The following is an 18,722-nucleotide window of genomic DNA, read 5'->3' on the forward strand; positions in this document are numbered from 1 at the left end:
CGTTTCTGTGGACGTGAGCGTTTCTGTGGATGAGAGAGAGCGTTTCTGTGGACGTGAGAGCGTTTCTGTGGACGTGAGAGCGTTTCTGTGGACATGAGAGCGTTTCTGTGGACATGAGAGCGTTTCTGTGGACGTGAGAGCGTTTCTGTGGACATGAGAGAGTTTCTGTGGATGAGAGAGAGCGTTTCTGTGGACGTGAGAGCGTTTCTGTGGACATGAGAGCGTTTCTGTGGATGAGAGAGAGCGTTTCTGTGGATGAGAGAGAGCGTTTCTGTGGATGAGAGAGAGCGTTTCTGTGGATGAGAGAGAGCGTTTCTGTGGATGAGAGAGAGCGTTTCTGTGGATGAGAGAGAGCGTTTCTGTGGACGTGAGAGCGTTTCTGTGGATGAGAGAGAGCGTTTCTGTGGACGTGAGAGCGTTTCTGTGGACATGAGAGCGTTTCTGTGGATGAGAGAGAGCGTTTCTGTGGATGAGAGAGAGCGTTTCTGTGGATGAGAGAGAGCGTTTCTGTGGACGTGAGAGCGTTTCTGTGGACGTGAGAGCGTTTCTGTGGATGAGAGAGAGCGTTTCTGTGGATGAGAGAGAGCGTTTCTGTGGACGTGAGAGCGTTTCTGTGGACGTGAGAGCGTTTCTGTGGACGTGAGAGCGTTTCTGTGGATGAGAGAGAGCGTTTCTGTGGATGAGAGAGAGCGTTTCTGTGGACGTGAGAGCGTTTCTGTGGACGTGAGAGCGTTTCTGTGGATGAGAGAGAGCGTTTCTGTGGACGTGAGAGCGTTTCTGTGGACGTGAGAGCGTTTCTGTGGACGTGAGAGCGTTTCTGTGGACGTGAGAGCGTTTCTGTGGACGTGAGAGCGTTTCTGTGGGTGAGAGAGAACGTTTCTGTGGACAAGAGAGCGTTTCTGTGGACGTGAGAGCGTTTCTGTGGACGTGAGAGCGTTTCTGTGGATGAGAGAGAGCGTTTCTGTGGATGAGAGAGAGCGTTTCTGTGGACGTGAGAGCGTTTCTGTGGACGTGAGAGCGTTTCTGTGGACGTGAGAGCGTTTCTGTGGATGAGAGAGAGCGTTTCTGTGGATGAGAGAGAGCGTTTCTGTGGACGTGAGAGCGTTTCTGTGGACGTGAGAGCGTTTCTGTGGACGTGAGAGCGTTTCTGTGGACGTGAGAGCGTTTCTGTGGACGTGAGAGCGTTTCTGTGGATGAGAGAGAGCGTTTCTGTGGATGAGAGAGAGCGTTTCTGTGGACGTGAGAGCGTTTCTGTGGATGAGAGAGAGCGTTTCTGTGGACGTGAGACCGTTTCGGTGGACCTGTGGATGAGAGAGAGCGTTTCTGTGGATGAGAGAGAGCGTTTCTGTGGACGTGAGAGCGTTTCTGTGGACGTGAGAGCGTTTCTGTGGACGTGAGAGCGTTTCTGTGGATGAGAGAGAGCGTTTCTGTGGATGAGAGAGAGCGTTTCTGTGGACGTGAGAGCGTTTCTGTGGACGTGAGAGCGTTTCTGTGGACGTGAGAGCGTTTCTGTGGATGAGAGAGAGCGTTTCTGTGGATGAGAGAGAGCGTTTCTGTGGACGTGAGAGCGTTTCTGTGGACGTGAGAGCGTTTCTGTGGACGTGAGAGCGTTTCTGTGGACGTGAGAGCGTTTCTGTGGACGTGAGAGCGTTTCTGTGGGTGAGAGAGAACGTTTCTGTGGACAAGAGAGCGTTTCTGTGGACGTGAGAGCGTTTCTGTGGACGTGAGAGCGTTTCTGTGGATGAGAGAGAGCGTTTCTGTGGATGAGAGAGAGCGTTTCTGTGGACGTGAGAGCGTTTCTGTGGACGTGAGAGCGTTTCTGTGGACGTGAGAGCGTTTCTGTGGATGAGAGAGAGCGTTTCTGTGGATGAGAGAGAGCGTTTCTGTGGACGTGAGAGCGTTTCTGTGGACGTGAGAGCGTTTCTGTGGACGTGAGAGCGTTTCTGTGGACGTGAGAGCGTTTCTGTGGACGTGAGAGCGTTTCTGTGGATGAGAGAGCGTTTCTGTGGATGAGAAAGAGCGTTTCTGTGGATGAGAAAGAGCGTTTCTGTGGATGAGAAAGAGCGTTTCTGTGGATGAGAAAGAGCGTTTCTGTGGACGTGAGAGCGTTTCTGTGGACGTGAGAGCGTTTCTGTGGACGTGAGAGCGTTTCTGTGGATGAGAGAGAGCGTTTCTGTGGACGTGAGAGCGTTTCTGTGGACGTGAGAGAGTTTCTGTGGACGTGAGAGAGCGTTTCTGTGGACGAGAGAGAGAGTTTCTGTGGATGAGAAAGTGTTTGTGTGTATACAAGAGCATTTGACTATATGTGAGAACATTTGTGTGGATGCAAGAGTACAGTGCATGCGAGAGGGATTAAATGTATACGAGAGTAACTGTGTGAATGTGACTGTGTAAATGCGAGAGCAAATGTCCCATGTGTTTCCAACAAAATACATAATGACCGACTGTAACTTACATGAGACCGTGACTCTCGGGGTAGGAGGGAACACAGCGTCTGTCTGTTGCGGTTGTGAGCGTCCAAGTCCACAAATATCACTGACCAGGAGCAGCCCTACACACACACACACACACACACACACACACACACACACACAGCCATGATTGGAGCTGTATTATCATGTCTTTCAGTAGACATTCGCTGAGTTCGCTGCTGCTGCTAGCGGAGTGTGTTTTTTTTTGTGTTTCCCGAACAATACGAGCGAGATGATGTTTATAACCCTCCATTTCAGCAGAGTGATGAATGCGAGGTTTGGATTTCTATAAAAGCTCATGATCCACTTTAAAAGCTTTCCTCCATCACTGCAGGTTTCGTCCAATTTAATCACAATGTTCCCTTAAAGCTAGGCATCTTGCAAACAATGACCCAAACTCTCAGTGTTCACCCTGTATTTTACTGAAACGCCACAGAATTTGACAGCTGATGGAGTCTCTCTATCTGTGTGTGTGTGTGTGTGTGTGTGTGTGTGTGTGTGTGGTCAGGATTGCAGCTTACACACAGCAGCTGCTGGCAGCATTTCCAATACACTTGCTGAAAAGCTTGTATAGTGTGTGTTGATGAAACGGAACAGTGGTCATGACGCTGACAAATTTGGTCTTCACAGAACGTTAAACAGACACACACACTCACACACACACTCACACACACACACACACACACACGCACGCCTTGATCTGAAATATGTTCCAGCTAGTTCAATGGAGTTTAATTAAAATATTTGAACAGTGAGGAAGATGTTAATAGAAATGATTTTATGGAGTTCATTAGTGTTTAATAGAGTATTAGGATTTAATACAGATTCATAGTTTAATATTTTATATAATATTCTAGCAATATATACATAAAACATATATATATAGAGAGAAAGATATATGAAAGAAGGAACTTGAATGAGCAGATAGAAATTTAAAAAAAGCTTTTGTAATTATTAGTTGAAATAAACACACACACACACACACACAGGAGAATCATTATTCCTGCTTGTATTACTGGCAGCACCTAGCTGAAAACCTTTTTTAGAAAAGGAGCAGAATGGTAACTTGACACGTCCACACACACACACACACACACACACACACACACTTCTGAATCCCTATCAGAGGCGATCGTTTAAAAGCCGCAGTGTTACGCAGCGCTCCTGCGCTTCAGCACCCCGCTGTAGTGTTTTACTCTCCCCATCAGTGAGTGTGTGATCCCTCAACATCAAGGGCACTCCAATCACTGCAACATCACAGCCATTTATTCCACCGTGTCCTGTCTGTGCCCACACACACACACACACACACACACACACACACACACACACTCAGCAGGTGCCATTTAGGGCAGTAGGAGGACACCCATCAGAAAGCCAACAAAGAAGTGGAGTGGCTCTCCTGCTGGACGAGGAGGTCCCATAACGCCCCGGTTTACACCAGTGTGTGATTTTCAAGTAAATGTATGTAAATCCGAGAGCTGTGAGAGTGGAGTGAAGAGTCTCTCTCACACACATACAGCTCCATGTACTGTTTAAGAGGATAATGGTACACTCCAGTTCTGAGTGTAAAAGAAGATCTCAGGACCATGGTTTAAGGATTTAACCATGTCCAGGTATAAGGAAGTGAATTAACTCCACGCCTGGACCTTTGGTTAAAGTCTGTCCAGGTAGAAGGGGCTGGATCACGTCCAACTCCACCCTCTAGACCTTTATTTTAACTGAGTCTAGGCAGGAGAAGCTGATTCGAGTCTGAATCTACCCCTGAACCTTAGGTTTAACTCGGCCTATGAAGAAGGGACTTTTGGATTAACTCTGCCCAGGTAACAGGGGCTGAAACAAATCTGACTCCACCTTCTAGACCTTTAGTTTAACTCTTTCTAAGTAGGAGGAGTTGGATCAAGTACAACTCTACCCCCTGGGACCGTTGGATTAACTCTGCTGAGGTAAAAGGAGCTGGATCAAGTATGACTCCACCCCCTGGACCTTTGCTATCTCTGTACAGGTAGAAGGAGCTGGATGAAGTACGACTCCACCCCCTGGACCTATGGTAACCTTGTAGAGGTGGGAGGAGCTGGATTAAGTACGACTCCACCCCCTGGACCTATGGTTAGCTTGTAGAGGTGGGAGGAGCTGGATCAAGTATGACTCCACCTCCTGGAGCTTAGGTACCTCTGTACAGGGAGGAGGAGCTGGATTATGTACGGCTCCACCCTCTGGACCTTCACAACCTTTATAGTGGTAGAAGGAGCTGGATCAAGTCCAACTCTCCCCCTGTACCTTTGGCCTAACTTTTTCTGGGTAGGAGGAGCTGGATGAAGTCTGACTTGACCAATACCTACACCGTTATTTCTGATTGTTACAGTGCGACTACACAGTATCAGTATTTTACACCTGAAACCCATCTGAGCCAATCAGAACTGGATATGAGCCATGGTCAAACATAATCAATAGTGAAAGAGAAAGGAAAGTGCCTGTTGATTTTAGGTCAATTTATTCTAATCAATACAATAGACATCACTACTGGACAATTTAAAGGATTTATATCGTTAAAAGAAAAATATTAAGTTATAATAATTCTTAATGTTTATTATTACACCACATTCTAGCAAGTTCCATCCCCATATAATCAAACCCTTAAATATCACGATGAATTATCACACCAGGGATTATTAGGCTTCATCATTACATACATTCATGATTCTATTAAATCATTAAACCCTCACACATGAACAAATCAACGGTCAAATTAAGACAGAACTCCTCAGTCCTACCTGGTTTCCAAACAGGTTGAATCCATTGATGGCCTCCAGAGCCGCTTTGGCGAGTCCCACAGAACTACAAAGAAAAGCCAAGGACAGATCAGCAGAGTGATCGATTTTAGACGTTACCCTTTTAAGTCAGGAAAAGAACATCACGTCTGCCATTTCGGAGCACTTAGTGAGCGAAAGAGCATCTTTTGTTCCAGATATCGATATTCATAACTGATCCGACCCACAGTCACCTGCTTTTCAAGTTAAACAAAGCGAATATACCTTCTGCCATTTTGGCTTCGTCTCTAGTGACCTAAGCGCTGCCCAGACCGGGCTTAATGCTCCAGGCGGCGGTGATGAGAATGTGTTCAAGTGCTGTATAAGTGCACATGTAGAATAATAAAACCCAGAATGTACAGAGAACAAACTGTGGGGTGATTATGGATTTAAAAAAACAAACAACAAAACATGGAAGAACCAGTCAGATCCATTCGGGTCATTTAGTACCCCAATTGAGCAGGAGAAGTATTCTGAAGTGCTATCGATTAGCAAATGGGTGAAAAAATAAATGGAAAGGCAAGAGCTTAAAAGGTTATTCTGACAGCAAGAAAAAAAATTATATCACTGGGAAGGAATGAACAACTTCAGATGCATTTGTCCTATGAAAATAAAATAAATAAAAATATATATAATAAAAAAAAAATACACAAAAATAAAATAAATCAAATAATAAATACAAATAAAATAATTTATAAAAATAGATTAAATAAATAAAAATAAATAAAATAAATATTATTATTATTATCACCAAACAACATACAATAATTTATATATATATATATATATATATATATATATATATATATATATATATATATATATATATATATATATTATAAATTTATTTATCATCAAGTACCTCAGCAATAACGTAACTTCAGCTATGTAATGTGAGTTGTTTCTCCAAATTTTAATGTCTGCTAAAAATCTTTATTTATTTATTTTTTTTAAAAAGCGTAAAAAAAAAACAACAACAAACTTTTACATTATCTGCTTTTTGAGTTCATAGTCATTACTAAAAAAAGAACAAATAAATAAATAAATCCTCCAAACACTCTGCTAGTCATGTAGCTAGTAACAAAAAAAAAACACACTTACACTGATTACGGCACTAATTTAAAGCCCAAGGTCAAAACTAATCTAAAGCTCTGCCTCTAATTTAGCTTTTTAGCGTCACATTTTCTGCTGCAGATGTTTCCTAATCTTATTTCTCTCCAATTTCCACCTTTTTCCGCATCAACCTGGCAGAAATTCTCCCCCAGAAGAGTGAAGATGACATAAGTGCTCATAAGTGCCCGAGTCTCTGCCAAGAACCTCGGTTCAACTCCGGCCCCCGAAATCTGGAACCCAGAACCAGTACCATCAGGGGACTGGCATCAGAAGAATCCTGCAGGTGATTAAATGTAGGAAAACGTATTAAAGGTTCCCTCTCTGAAAGACTGGAAGCCTGGATACTGACAAAAGCATGGGAGTCGCATTAAGTTTGCAATTAATTAGCGGCTAATTTTAAGCAAATTAATGAATACTTAAAGAGCCCAGTGTAGGATGGGAATGAAAAGCCCCGTGTGTTACAGCGAGTTGAAATTCCTCTCGTGTCGTGTTTTCTTGGCCGGAGACGAGCTGCTGAAAGGCTCTGGGCTTTCACTCAGTGAAATCTGGCACGATGTCGGCGTAAGCGCAAAGTGATGACTCACGCAGCAGCAAAATGACGTCCATTTGCTTTGTTCAGGTCTCCAGTGTGATGATTTAAGAAGTGTGCGGAAACATTTATCACCTTCCCCGAGCTGGAGCTCTGCCCGAACCCAAACGCTCGTTCCCTGGCGCTCTGTCTTCCACCTGCTGACTGCTCCGACACGCAGCTCCGGCTCGTTCATCACGCTGGGATTAGACCAGTTTGTGCTGATGTGCACACAATACAGAACCGCCGGTACGACTCGCCAAAGGAAGCGGGGCTTATAAAACCATGAATATTTACAGCAGTGTACACAAAAAAATGTATTTATTATTTTAACCAAATAGCATTTTTTAAAAATCTTTTACGATGACTGCTTACTTAAATCCAAAAGTCTAATTAAAATTCGAATAAAGTATTAGATTTCAGCAGGCCATAAATAGCACAGAAATCTTCTTTCCTGTTTTTTTTTTATTATATTTTTATTTACATAAATATATCTCAGTACTATGAGGTAATATGATGTAATTAGGATTGTTTTTTTCTAAATAGTAAAACAAAATAGAAAAATGAAAAAAAATACTTCATATGTATTTACTTGTACTTAAATAAATATTAAAATTAAATATTAATATTAAAATATTAAAAATTACTTAAATTACAGTTTAGTGCATAACAATTATTAAAAAAAAGAATTAAAAAATATATATTATATTATATTATATTATATTATATTATATTATATTATATATATATATATATTATATTATATTATATATATATATATATATATATATATATATATATATATATATATATATATATATATATTATATATATATATATATATATATATATATCCATCTTTATGTAATTTAATTGTTAGTAATCCTGTACTATAATAATAATAATAATAATAGTTAAAATTTACAATAATAACAATAATATTTAATTGACCATTAATAATTAAGAGATTATTAATTATAATATTATTTATATATATATATATATATATATATATATATATATATATATATATATATATATATATATATATATATATATATATATATATATATATATATATATATATATATATATATATATATAAATAAATACTAAAAAATCTCCTGCATAAATCACAGGTAAATAATAACTAAGATTATTAAGTAAATAATAATTACAGTTATTTTAAAACATTTAAATAAATCTAAATATATTTAAATATCAAAATTAAAGACATCAAAAAATCAATACAACTGTTTTGTAAAAAATATTGTTAAACTTGAGGGTTGCAATAAGTTTTTACAAGAAATGTCTAATTAAATGTTATCATGTATAAATGAAGCAGCACAGTGATTTATTTTACATTTTTTAAAACCAGTCCTGAGTCGTTTCCTGAAATATTAATTAGGAGATTTTTCTGAAGGCAAATGAAGGGGTCGATTCTCTAATTGGCTCTCAGGTGAGACGGCGTGTTGTGGAGATAAGAAACCGGTATTGAGTGGCTGTGGATTGATCTCCTCTTTAAAAAAAACAGACACTGTATGTATCTTAAAGAGATGGAGAGTCGGGTAATCACCAGCTTTCATCACTGTGAGCACTTTACACTTTATATCAGGGTTATAAAAGAAGAAGAAAGTGTGGTAAAAGCATAGGAATAAAATATATGAAAACTTAAGAAAAATAAAAATAAATAAATAAATAATAATAATAATAAGAATAGAATGCTGTGTGAAGAGGACAGTTGGTGGTTTGTTCTTTTCCCCTGACAAATCATTCTAGATTCTTCTTAATTTTTCTACAACCACAACACTGTTCACTGTTACACTCTCAAACCCGACTGACCAGAAGCTGTGTTATTAAAGAGAGAGAGAGAGAGAGAGAGAGAGAGATGGATCCATAGATAGATAAGTAGTTGGAAAAGCAGACAGACAGATATACTGATATACTGATAGATAGATAGATAGATAGATAGATAGATAGATAGATAGATAGATAGATAGATAGATAGATAGATAGATAGATAGATAGATAGATAGATAGATTTTAATGGACAAATAGATTAGACAGATAAACTGTGTGTGTGTGTGTGTTCCTCACGGTTTCTTCGACCTTCATGTTGTTAGCTGCACAGCACTGTGAGGAATGCAGCGTCAGTAAAGTGAACTATCTGACTGAGCAAATAAACCCAGTGCTGATGTTTCAGGTTGAGAACAGGTGACAATGTTATAAATGAGTTATAAACATGTTAATAACAGATACAGGTCCAAGCCCAGGTAGATGCCGGTGCTGTGACTCACCTGGAGTGTAGCTCTGTGCTGCCGTTGTTGTATTTACTTCCTCTTTCCCACATGCCGAAATCTGGGACACGGTACGCTCTCTCCACGCAAAACACCAGGTTCTGGATGAAGGAAACCTACACACACACACACACACGTGTGAAATATAAATCTTGCTAGTGAGTGAATAAACACTGATAAACAAGATAACCCAGTTTTATCAAAAATGTAACTTATTTTGACTCAAATAAAAATTACAAAAATGTAATAATATACACTATATTGCCAAAAGTATTGGGACACCCCTCCAGATCATTGAATCCAGGTATTGTTTTTCAGGGGTTGGACTCGGCCCAATTTCATGCTCTTTGTGGGAACAGTTTGGGGATGACCCCTTCCTGTTCCAACATGACTGCACACCAGTGACCAAAGCAAGGTCCATAAAGACATGGATGAGTGAGTTTGGTGTGGAGGAACTTGACTGGCCTGCACAGAGTCCTGACCTCAACCCCATAGAACACCTTTGGGATGAATTAGAGCTGAGACTGTGAGCCAGACCTTCTCGTCCAACATCAGTGCCTGACCTCACAAATGCGCTTCTAGAGGAATGGTCAGAAGTTCCCATAAACACACTCCTTAACCTTGTGGAAAGCCTTCCCAGAATAGCTAGCACTGCTAGGAGTGTTGCTATGGCTACAGGTTTAATGTTTCATATCATACTTTTGTCCTGCAGTGAGCCATTTTTCAGAACTATAATATCCCTGATGTTATAAACACATTCAGACCCTGCAGTGCAGTACGTTATTTATTTATTTTTTACACATTTCTGTGGTGAACTCGAGGTCCTCGTGCATGAATAACGATCTACAGAACAGCTTCGCTTCACAGCACCAATTCATCACCTGTGTGTGTGTGTGTGTGTGTGTGTGTGTGTGTGTAGCAGCAGTGACTTCAGCGCAGCGCCGAAGCGTTCCCACATCACAGCGTTAAAATCGCGGCCACGGGAAACACGGTGGTGAGAAGAATGATGAGTTTGGAGCGTGTAAATGTGGAAGTGTGTAATCACCGGGGAGAGAAATGAGTGACGAGGGCTTTAATTTAACACACGGAAAGCAGCGAGGCCCTTAAGCGCACTGAAATGGGGCACGGAACGAGAGGAAGAAGGAGGAGGAGAGACGGAGGAGATTTTTATTTTAGACTCAAATAAAAATGATTCATGTGGAGGGTTTTATAGCAGGATACATAAACAGCAAGTGGCCCAAAAACTATTTCTCTGCTTCTGTCTGCACAAACACACATATCCTAATTTTCTGGCCTGTTTTACTCCATCTCTATATTTGAATACACATGGACATGTTACTGCGATGATGCACAAAGCTGATATACAGCTGTGTAGAATTCTGGATTCTGATTGGTCAAGAAGGGGGTGATTAATTTTCTTTAAGAGGAGCAATAATATGTCAGTGTTACTATGGTAACAGCTCACAGGGATTTGTGCAGCTGACGCTGAGGTGGAGGTGTAACTTTGTGGTTTCTCGGTAACATGACAAGCTGTGAAACATTTCAGGAATAGGGTTTGAGGTGGAGACATGTAGATCGTGTCTAACTGTGTCCCGTGTAGTGGGCGTGGCTTAATAATAAACAAATACATGTGGTGTAAACAGGAAGTACGGGATTATTTCCATTTACTCAGGCTGTCTTAGTGTCAGTTTCCTGTTAGACATACGATAAATTACAGTAAAGGAACAGGCCCACACACACACACACACACACACACACAGTAACAGATAGACAGACAGACATACATTGCCCTAGACACAGACAGACACGAACAGACACGGACACACATACAGACAGACAGACAGACCCACACACACACACACACACACACAGTACAGTTAAATTGTCAGGTCCTTGACTAAGAGGAGAGGACTGTATAATGAGATTTAGAGAGAGAGCGTTCTCTCCTGCGCAGGAACCACAGACTAAATCTCCCAATTCTCTCTCATTTGCTCTGCTGTCCATTAATAAAAGGCAGAATCGGCTCGCTGATTTCACATCTACGCTTTTTAAATGGCATTACGCTGCCCGCTGGCCACTGTTTATACACGGCAATTAAAACCCCGCTCCACTAACAGAACAAAAACTCCCATAAAACCTCTTCTGGCAATCTGTTTAGAAGAGTTATGAAGGTGAGATAACAGAGAGAGAGAGAGAGGGAGAGAGAGAGAGAGAGAGAGAGAGAGAGAGAGAGAGAGAGAGAGAGAGAGAGAAAGCAAAAGAGAGACAGAGAGAGAGAGAGAGAGAAAGCAAAAGAGAGACAGAGAGAGAGAGACAGAAGAGAGAGAAAAGAGAGAGAGAGAAATAGACAGACAGACAGAGGCATTCAAGTTTAGAGAAACAGACAGAAAGGGAGCAAGAAAGAAAGAGAGAGAGAGAGAGAGAGAGAGAGAGAGAGAGAGAGAAAGAAAGCAGGAATGGATAAATAAAAGTGCTAATCATTTTCTGGACTCTGCTTCCACACGCCGCCGCACGCTGACTACATCTCTCAGTTTAAGATGAGAATGAAAAATGAATGAATGCAGGTGATTTTTATACGGCGGGCCGGAGGGGAAAACGAGAGAGAGATTAAACAGCTATTACAGCTAAACTCACTGAAGCGTCCACCTTCACCACCAGCACTGCAAAACATACACACACACACACACACACACACAGGTCAGAGAGAGGAATCTTAATAAGCAGGTGATGATTATGTTCCTTCAGGAACAATAAAAAAAAAAAACAGGAGTGCTGACACACTGAACTTTGAGCTGGTGTTTATTCAGAACTTCTTCATGAAATGACTCCAGAATTAAACGTAACTAGAAATGGATAAAATATACACTATGTTGCCAAAAGTATCGGGACACCCCTCCAAATCATAGAGTTCAGGTGTTGTTTTTCAGGGGTTGCACTCGGCCCCTTAGTTCCAGTGAAAGGAACTCTTAATGCTTCAACTTCAAACCAAGACATTTTGGAAAATTTTATTGGTCAGACATTGGTCAATTTGGGGATGACCCCTTCCTGTTCCAACATGACTGCACACCAGTGACCAAAGCAAGGTCCATAAAGACATGGATGAGTGAGTCCTGACCTCAACCCCATAGAACACCTTTGGGATGAATTAGTCTCGTCAAACATCAGTACCTGACCTCACAGGAACGGTCAAAAATTCCCATAAACACACTCCTAAACCTTGTGGAAAGCCTTCCCAGAAGAGTTGAAGCTGTTATAGCTGTAAAGGGCGGGACAACTCCATATTACATTCATGGGCATGTAAAGGCAGACGTCCCAAAACGTTTGCCAATATAGTGTAGCTGTTGCTATAGAAACGATACGAAGCGGAGAGGCTGTAACAGGAAATGAAGTGCCATGGCATGCGCTCCATTAGCTGCGTGTTTGTAAAGGATTCTTTAATAACGAATGCAGGATTTTATTTCTTGGCGTCTGATTAAACGGCTGCTCAATGTTTCGGGGTAAGAAACAAAAGCAGAGAGGCGATGAGGCGAGAGGTTCTGGCAGCAAGTCAAGTGTTTCTGGCATCGCTTGTCTCCCTCATGACATTCTGTAGCCGCCGTTACAACAGCTAACAATGTGCGTCAAAGCATGTCCACACCATTACACACACACAGAAACACACACACACACACACAGAAACACACACACAGAAACACACACACACACACAGAAACACACACACACACAGACAGGAAATATGGCTCGGTTCTCTGTGATCTCTGTTCAGTGGCGTACCTCATCGGTGTTGTAGATGATCTGCAGACCAGAGCAAATCATTTCCACCAGGTAGAGCAGGAAGAGAGAGACGGCATCGATCTGTGGAGAGAGAGAGAGAGGGAGAGAGAGAGAGAATAATGCTGAGTAATTTATTGTTTATTATTCGAGTCACACAGCTGACCATCAGACTGTAAAAGAGAGGAAACATCAGAGTGTAAATACATCTGTCTACTCCTTTCTTTCTTATTTTTCCTTCTTTCTTTCTTTCTTTCTTTCTTTCTTTCTTTCTTTCTTTCTTTCTTTCTTTCTTTGTCTGTCTTTCTTTCTTTCTTTCTCTTTTTACATCTTTCATTCTGATATCTACACTACTCACAAAAAGTTAAGGACATTTGGCTTTTGGGTGAAATTTATGGAAAATGTAAAAAGTTCACACTACAGTGATATTATATCATGAAAGTAGGGCATTTAAGTAGAAGCTGCGATGGTGATTTCCTCATCTCAAACAATTTATTGAAACAAAAGCCAACAACAGTGGTGGGTTTACCACAACAAAAAATCTCAATGTCTCAATAATCTGTCATGTGTCCTTGACAATCAATTACAGCTTGACAACGACGTCTCATGCTGTTCACGAGTCGACTTATTGTCTGCTGAGGCATGGCATTCCACTCTTCTTGAAGGGCGGCCCTCAGGTCATTGAGGTTCTGGGGTGCAGGGTTACGAGCCTCTACACGGCGACTCGGCTGATCCCAGAGGTTTTCTATGGGATTCAGGTCTGGAGAAAGTGCAGGTCACTCCATTTGAGGTACCCCAGCCTCCAGCAGCCGTTCCCTAATGATGCGACCTCGATGAGCTGGAGCATTGTCGTCCATGAAGATGAAATTAGGCCTGTGTTGTTCATGCAGGGGCACAATGACTGGATTAATGATGTTATTCAGGTAGTATTGTCTTGTCACTGTACCATTCACAAGATGTAGGGCAGTTCTGTATTGAGTGGACACACCTGCCCAGACTGTAACACCACCACAACAGTGGCTGATGCATAGCGCTCTCCTTGACATCTCCAACATCGTTGGCGGCCATCATTTCTGCTCAACGTGAATCGACTTTCATCAGAGAACAGCACTGAGGCCCACCGGTCCCTCGTCCAGCGTAAATGCTCCCTGGCCCGACGCCTGTGCCTGGTGGTGTGGTCAGGTACCCTTGCAGGTTTCGAATGGTCTGACGTGACACTTGGGTTCCTCTCACCTCCCTTAAATGTGCCTGGAGTTGAGTGGCATTCATCATCCGGTTCCTCAGGGCACTGTTCACAATGAAGCGGTCATCGACGTGGGATGTGGCCAAAGGATGTCCACTTCTACGCCTTTCTGCGACTCTTCCAGTCTCTCTGTATCTCTGTCCCAACCTGCGGATGACACTCTGTGACACTCTAAGCTCAGTGGCCACTTCCCTCTGAGAACATCCTGTTTGAAGCCTCACAATGGTGAGGTTCTGTTGATCAATGGTTAGGTGTGGTCTTGGTCTCATGGTGTCAAAATGTGAACAGCATGATGAAGAGGACTGTTTAAATACCAATTCTAATGGAACCAGAAAATTTATTGGTGGATTCATGGATCAAACACCAGTTGTGAATTTTGCCGTTAAGCACCTTGTTAGAGAACAGCAAGTTCTGCAAAAAGTACTGAAACACTGAACAGTTGGACATGTGCATTCAGAAGGGTAGAGAAGGTCAAATTAAGTTCACCTGGAAAGGTTATAGTGCATTTTAGGTGCATCCTGAAATTTCACCCGAAAGCTGAATATCCTTAACTTTTTGTGAGTAGTGTATATATATATATATATATATATATCTCCTGTATATCCTGAGTGACAGACGTCTCGTCCAATCATACCTACCTGATTCGTCCTTTTTGGATTTGTTATTGTGTTTTGTGATTCTCGGACACCGTACATTTCTCTTCTTTTCTCCTTTATGTAGTTATTTTATTTGTTCTTCCTTTTCGTGTTCTTTCTTTCTTTCTTTCTTTCTTTCTTTCTTTCTTTCTTTCTTTCTTTCTTTCTTTCTTTCTTTCTATAATTAGCTACTTTCATGGACTTTTGTTTAAAATATCAAATATTATTTTATAGTCATCATTTTCTTTCATTAATTAATAAATTTCCTTTTTTTCCACCAGATTTTCCACCACTTTATTTCTCTTTTGTGTCGCTAGATCATTACCTGCTTTTATTTATTTATTATTCATTCATTTATTCATTATTTATTTCTTTATTCATTAACTCATTTATTCTTCATTCATTATTTATTTATTCTTTTTTTAAAATTATTATTATTTCTTCTTTATTTATTTATTCAGTAACCTGTTTTTCTTGTTTCTTTTATTAGTTTTTCTCATTCTTTCCATTTAGTTTCTTTTGTTTCTTTAGAAGTATTAGTTTGTTAGTTAAATTTGGTTAATCATATAAATGTTATTATTTACTGAATATTTATAATTTAGTAAGTGTTGAGACTCTCTGATAAAAATTTTAGAACTTATGTTTCTTTGTTAATCACACATTTATTATTTATTATGTATTACTATGTTTTATTATTATTATTATAATTATTTCTCTGTTTAATTATTTATTTATTATTAGTGATTTTTAACAGGCTCAGGTTTGAGAAGGTGTGACGATGTGAGTGAGTGGATGAATACGACCCCGGGTGTTAAAGGTTAAGTTAAAGGTTATGACTTTATTTTACTTGTATGAAGCTGAATGAAGGTTTAAAAACTTCACCTCTGATAAATTCACTGAAAGTCAAAATTAGAACAAAAAAACTAGAGGATTTCTTTCCATATCTGGACTGTTATGAGCGAAAATGTTGGACTTCCCCTTCCTGTAGTTGTCGCACCGACAGAAACGGTCAGTTTGATAATTAAGGATTTTAATATTCTCCTTTTTATGGTGTAGTTATGGCCTCAGATTGCAGCTTTATTATTTCCAGGATCGTTCAGCAGTGTAAATGTTTCAGTGTCCTTATTTATCTGTAATAAAGTTACGGCCCACAGCAGAGCTTTCATATCAACTCTGTTCTTCTGTATTGTGAAAAAATACAGAAATAAATAAAATATATTCAACATGATGGATTTAAAAATAAAAAAAATAATCACACAGTCGTGATGCTGGATATCTGTGTCCGAGTTCTGGACGTCCTTCAGGCTCTGATTCTCAACATTAACATTCCCTTTCCCTTTCCCTCTCTCCTTTTTCCATTTCTCTCTCTCTCTCTCTCTCTCTCTCTCTCTTTCGTTCTCTCTAGCCATCTCCACCCCCCACACCCCTCTCCCTAAACAGCTGACCTTCGTATTGTATATAAAAGCTGCGGGCCGGTCCGTAATAAACACTCCGCCCCGGGTTTTCCCCCGATTCCGCTCGGGCCGGGAGCTAATCTATAATATATAATGAGGCAGAAGGTGTGGAGGCGGGTTATTACCATCGCACTCGTGCTGTGACCTTTCCTCTAATCACTCTCTGTGTAAACGTTCGGAGCAACGCCACGCTCCGGGTGTAAAGCAGGTGGTAATCGAGGGCGTGATGAATGTAAGGATGTGAGTGACGGGTGCAGAGTGATGAAAGGAAAGAGGGAGGGAGAGGGAGGGAAAGAGTGAGTACCTGCAGATGACTGTACTGTTTATAGGAGTATATCTCGTCTCCTGTTCGAACGTTGAACACCGAGTGGAGACACGTGTACGGGCTCGGGTCCTGCTTAAACTTCTCCACCTGAGAGAGAGAGACAGAGAGAGAGAGAGAGAGAGAGAGAGAGAGAGAGAGGGGAACAGTTAGTCCATCAAATCTGTACCGCACTGCTTTGTTTTATTTATGAATGTAAGATAAGACCATGGCATCCTCACACACTGCAGCCTCAAAGTCATGTCTATAATCTAATTCTATTATCTAAAATCTGTCAGCTCCATAATCCCACAGTCCTGAACACTTCTCAAACACATCCTCACGCTTCACTCACTCATCACTCACTCATCACTCACTCTTCACTCACTCATCACTCACGCTTCACTCACGCTTCACTCACGCTTCACTCACGCTTCACTCACGCTTCACTCACTCATCACTCGCTTCACTCACTCATCACTCACGCTTCACTCACTCATCACTCACTCATCACTCGCGCTTCACTCACTCATCACTCGCTTCACTCACTCATCACTCGCTTCACTCACGCTTCACTCACTCATCACTCACGCTTCGCTCACTCATCGCTCACTCATCGCTCACTCATCGCTCACTCATCGCTCACGCTTCACTCACGCTTCACTCACGCTTCGCTCACGCTTCGCTCACGCATCGCTCACGCATCGCTCATGCATCGCTCACTCATCGCTCACGCTTCGCTCACTCATCGCTCACTCATCGCTCACTCATCGCTCACTCATCGCTCACGCTTCACTCACTCATCGCTCACTCATCGCTCTCATCGCTCACTCTTCACTCATTCATCACTCACTCATCATTCACGCTTCACTCACGCTTCACTCATTCATCGCTCACTCATCACTCACTCATCGCTCACGCTTCACTCACTCATCGCTCACTCATCGCTCACGCTTCTCTCATTCATCACTCACTCATCATTCACGCTTCACTCACTCATCACTCACTCATCGCTCACTCATCGCTCACGCTTCTCTCATTCATCACTCACTCATCATTCACGTTTCACTCACGCATCACTCACGCTTCACTCACTCATCGCTCACTCATCGCTCACTCATCGCTCACGCTTCACTCACTCATCGCTCACTCATCGCTCACTCATCGCTCACTCATCGCTCACGCTTCGCTCACGCTTCGCTCACTCATCGCTCACTCATCGCTCACTCATCGCTCACTCATCGCTCACTCATCGCTCACTCATCGCTCACGCTTCACTCACGCTTCACTCACTCATCGCTCACTCATCGCTCACTCATCGCTCACGCTTCGCTCATTCATCACTCACTCATCATTCACGCATCACTCACGCTTCACTCACGCTTCACTCATTCATCACTCACTCACTCATTCACGCTTCACTCACTCATCACTCACTCATCGCTCACTCATCGCTCACGCTTCACTCACTCATCGCTCACTCATCACTCACGCTTCGCTCACGCTTCTCTCATTCATCACTCACTCATCATTCACGTTTCACTCACGCTTCGCTCACTCATCACTCACTCATCACTCACGCTTCACTCACTCATCGCTCACTCATCACTCACGCTTCACTCACGCTTCACTCACGCTTCACTCACTCACTCATTCACGCTTCACTCACTCATCACTCACTCATCGCTCACGCTTCACTCACTCATCGCTCACGCTTCACTCACTCATCGCTCACGCTTCGCTCACGCTTCTCTCATTCATCACTCACTCATCATTCACGTTTCACTCACGCTTCACTCACTCATCATTCACGCTTCACTCACTCATCGCTCACGCTTCACTCACTCATCGCCCACGCTTCGCTCACTCATCGCTCACTCATCGCTCACTCTTCACTCACGCTTCACTCACTCTTCACTCACGCTTCACTCACGCTTCACTCATTCATCACTCACTCATCATTCACGCTTCACTCACTCATCGCTCACGCTTCACTCACTCATCGCTCACGCTTCTCACGCTTCACTCACTCATCGCTCACGCTTCACTCACTCATCGC

At 41.8% G+C, this 18,722-nt stretch overlaps 1 protein-coding gene across 3 annotated transcripts in view; it reads right to left on the bottom strand.

The window, feature by feature from the left end:
* The window catches only part of phkb (phosphorylase kinase, beta), an 85,992-nt gene that overhangs the window by 39,891 nt on the left and 27,379 nt on the right, over positions 1-18,722 (bottom strand). For all 3 annotated transcript variants that reach the window (XM_058381545.1, XM_058381543.1, XM_058381544.1), the window contains 5 exons: positions 16,667-16,774; positions 13,034-13,114; positions 9,260-9,375; positions 5,246-5,309; positions 2,456-2,551 (listed from right to left, as the gene is read on the bottom strand). In XM_058381545.1, coding sequence (XP_058237528.1) covers positions 2,456-2,551; positions 5,246-5,309; positions 9,260-9,375; positions 13,034-13,114; positions 16,667-16,774 — 465 coding nt within the window. The remainder of the gene's footprint in view (positions 1-2,455; positions 2,552-5,245; positions 5,310-9,259; positions 9,376-13,033; positions 13,115-16,666; positions 16,775-18,722) is intronic.

This window comes from Hemibagrus wyckioides, linkage group LG27, assembly GCF_019097595.1.
Source record: "Hemibagrus wyckioides isolate EC202008001 linkage group LG27, SWU_Hwy_1.0, whole genome shotgun sequence".
Taxonomy (NCBI): domain Eukaryota; kingdom Metazoa; phylum Chordata; class Actinopteri; order Siluriformes; family Bagridae; genus Hemibagrus; species Hemibagrus wyckioides.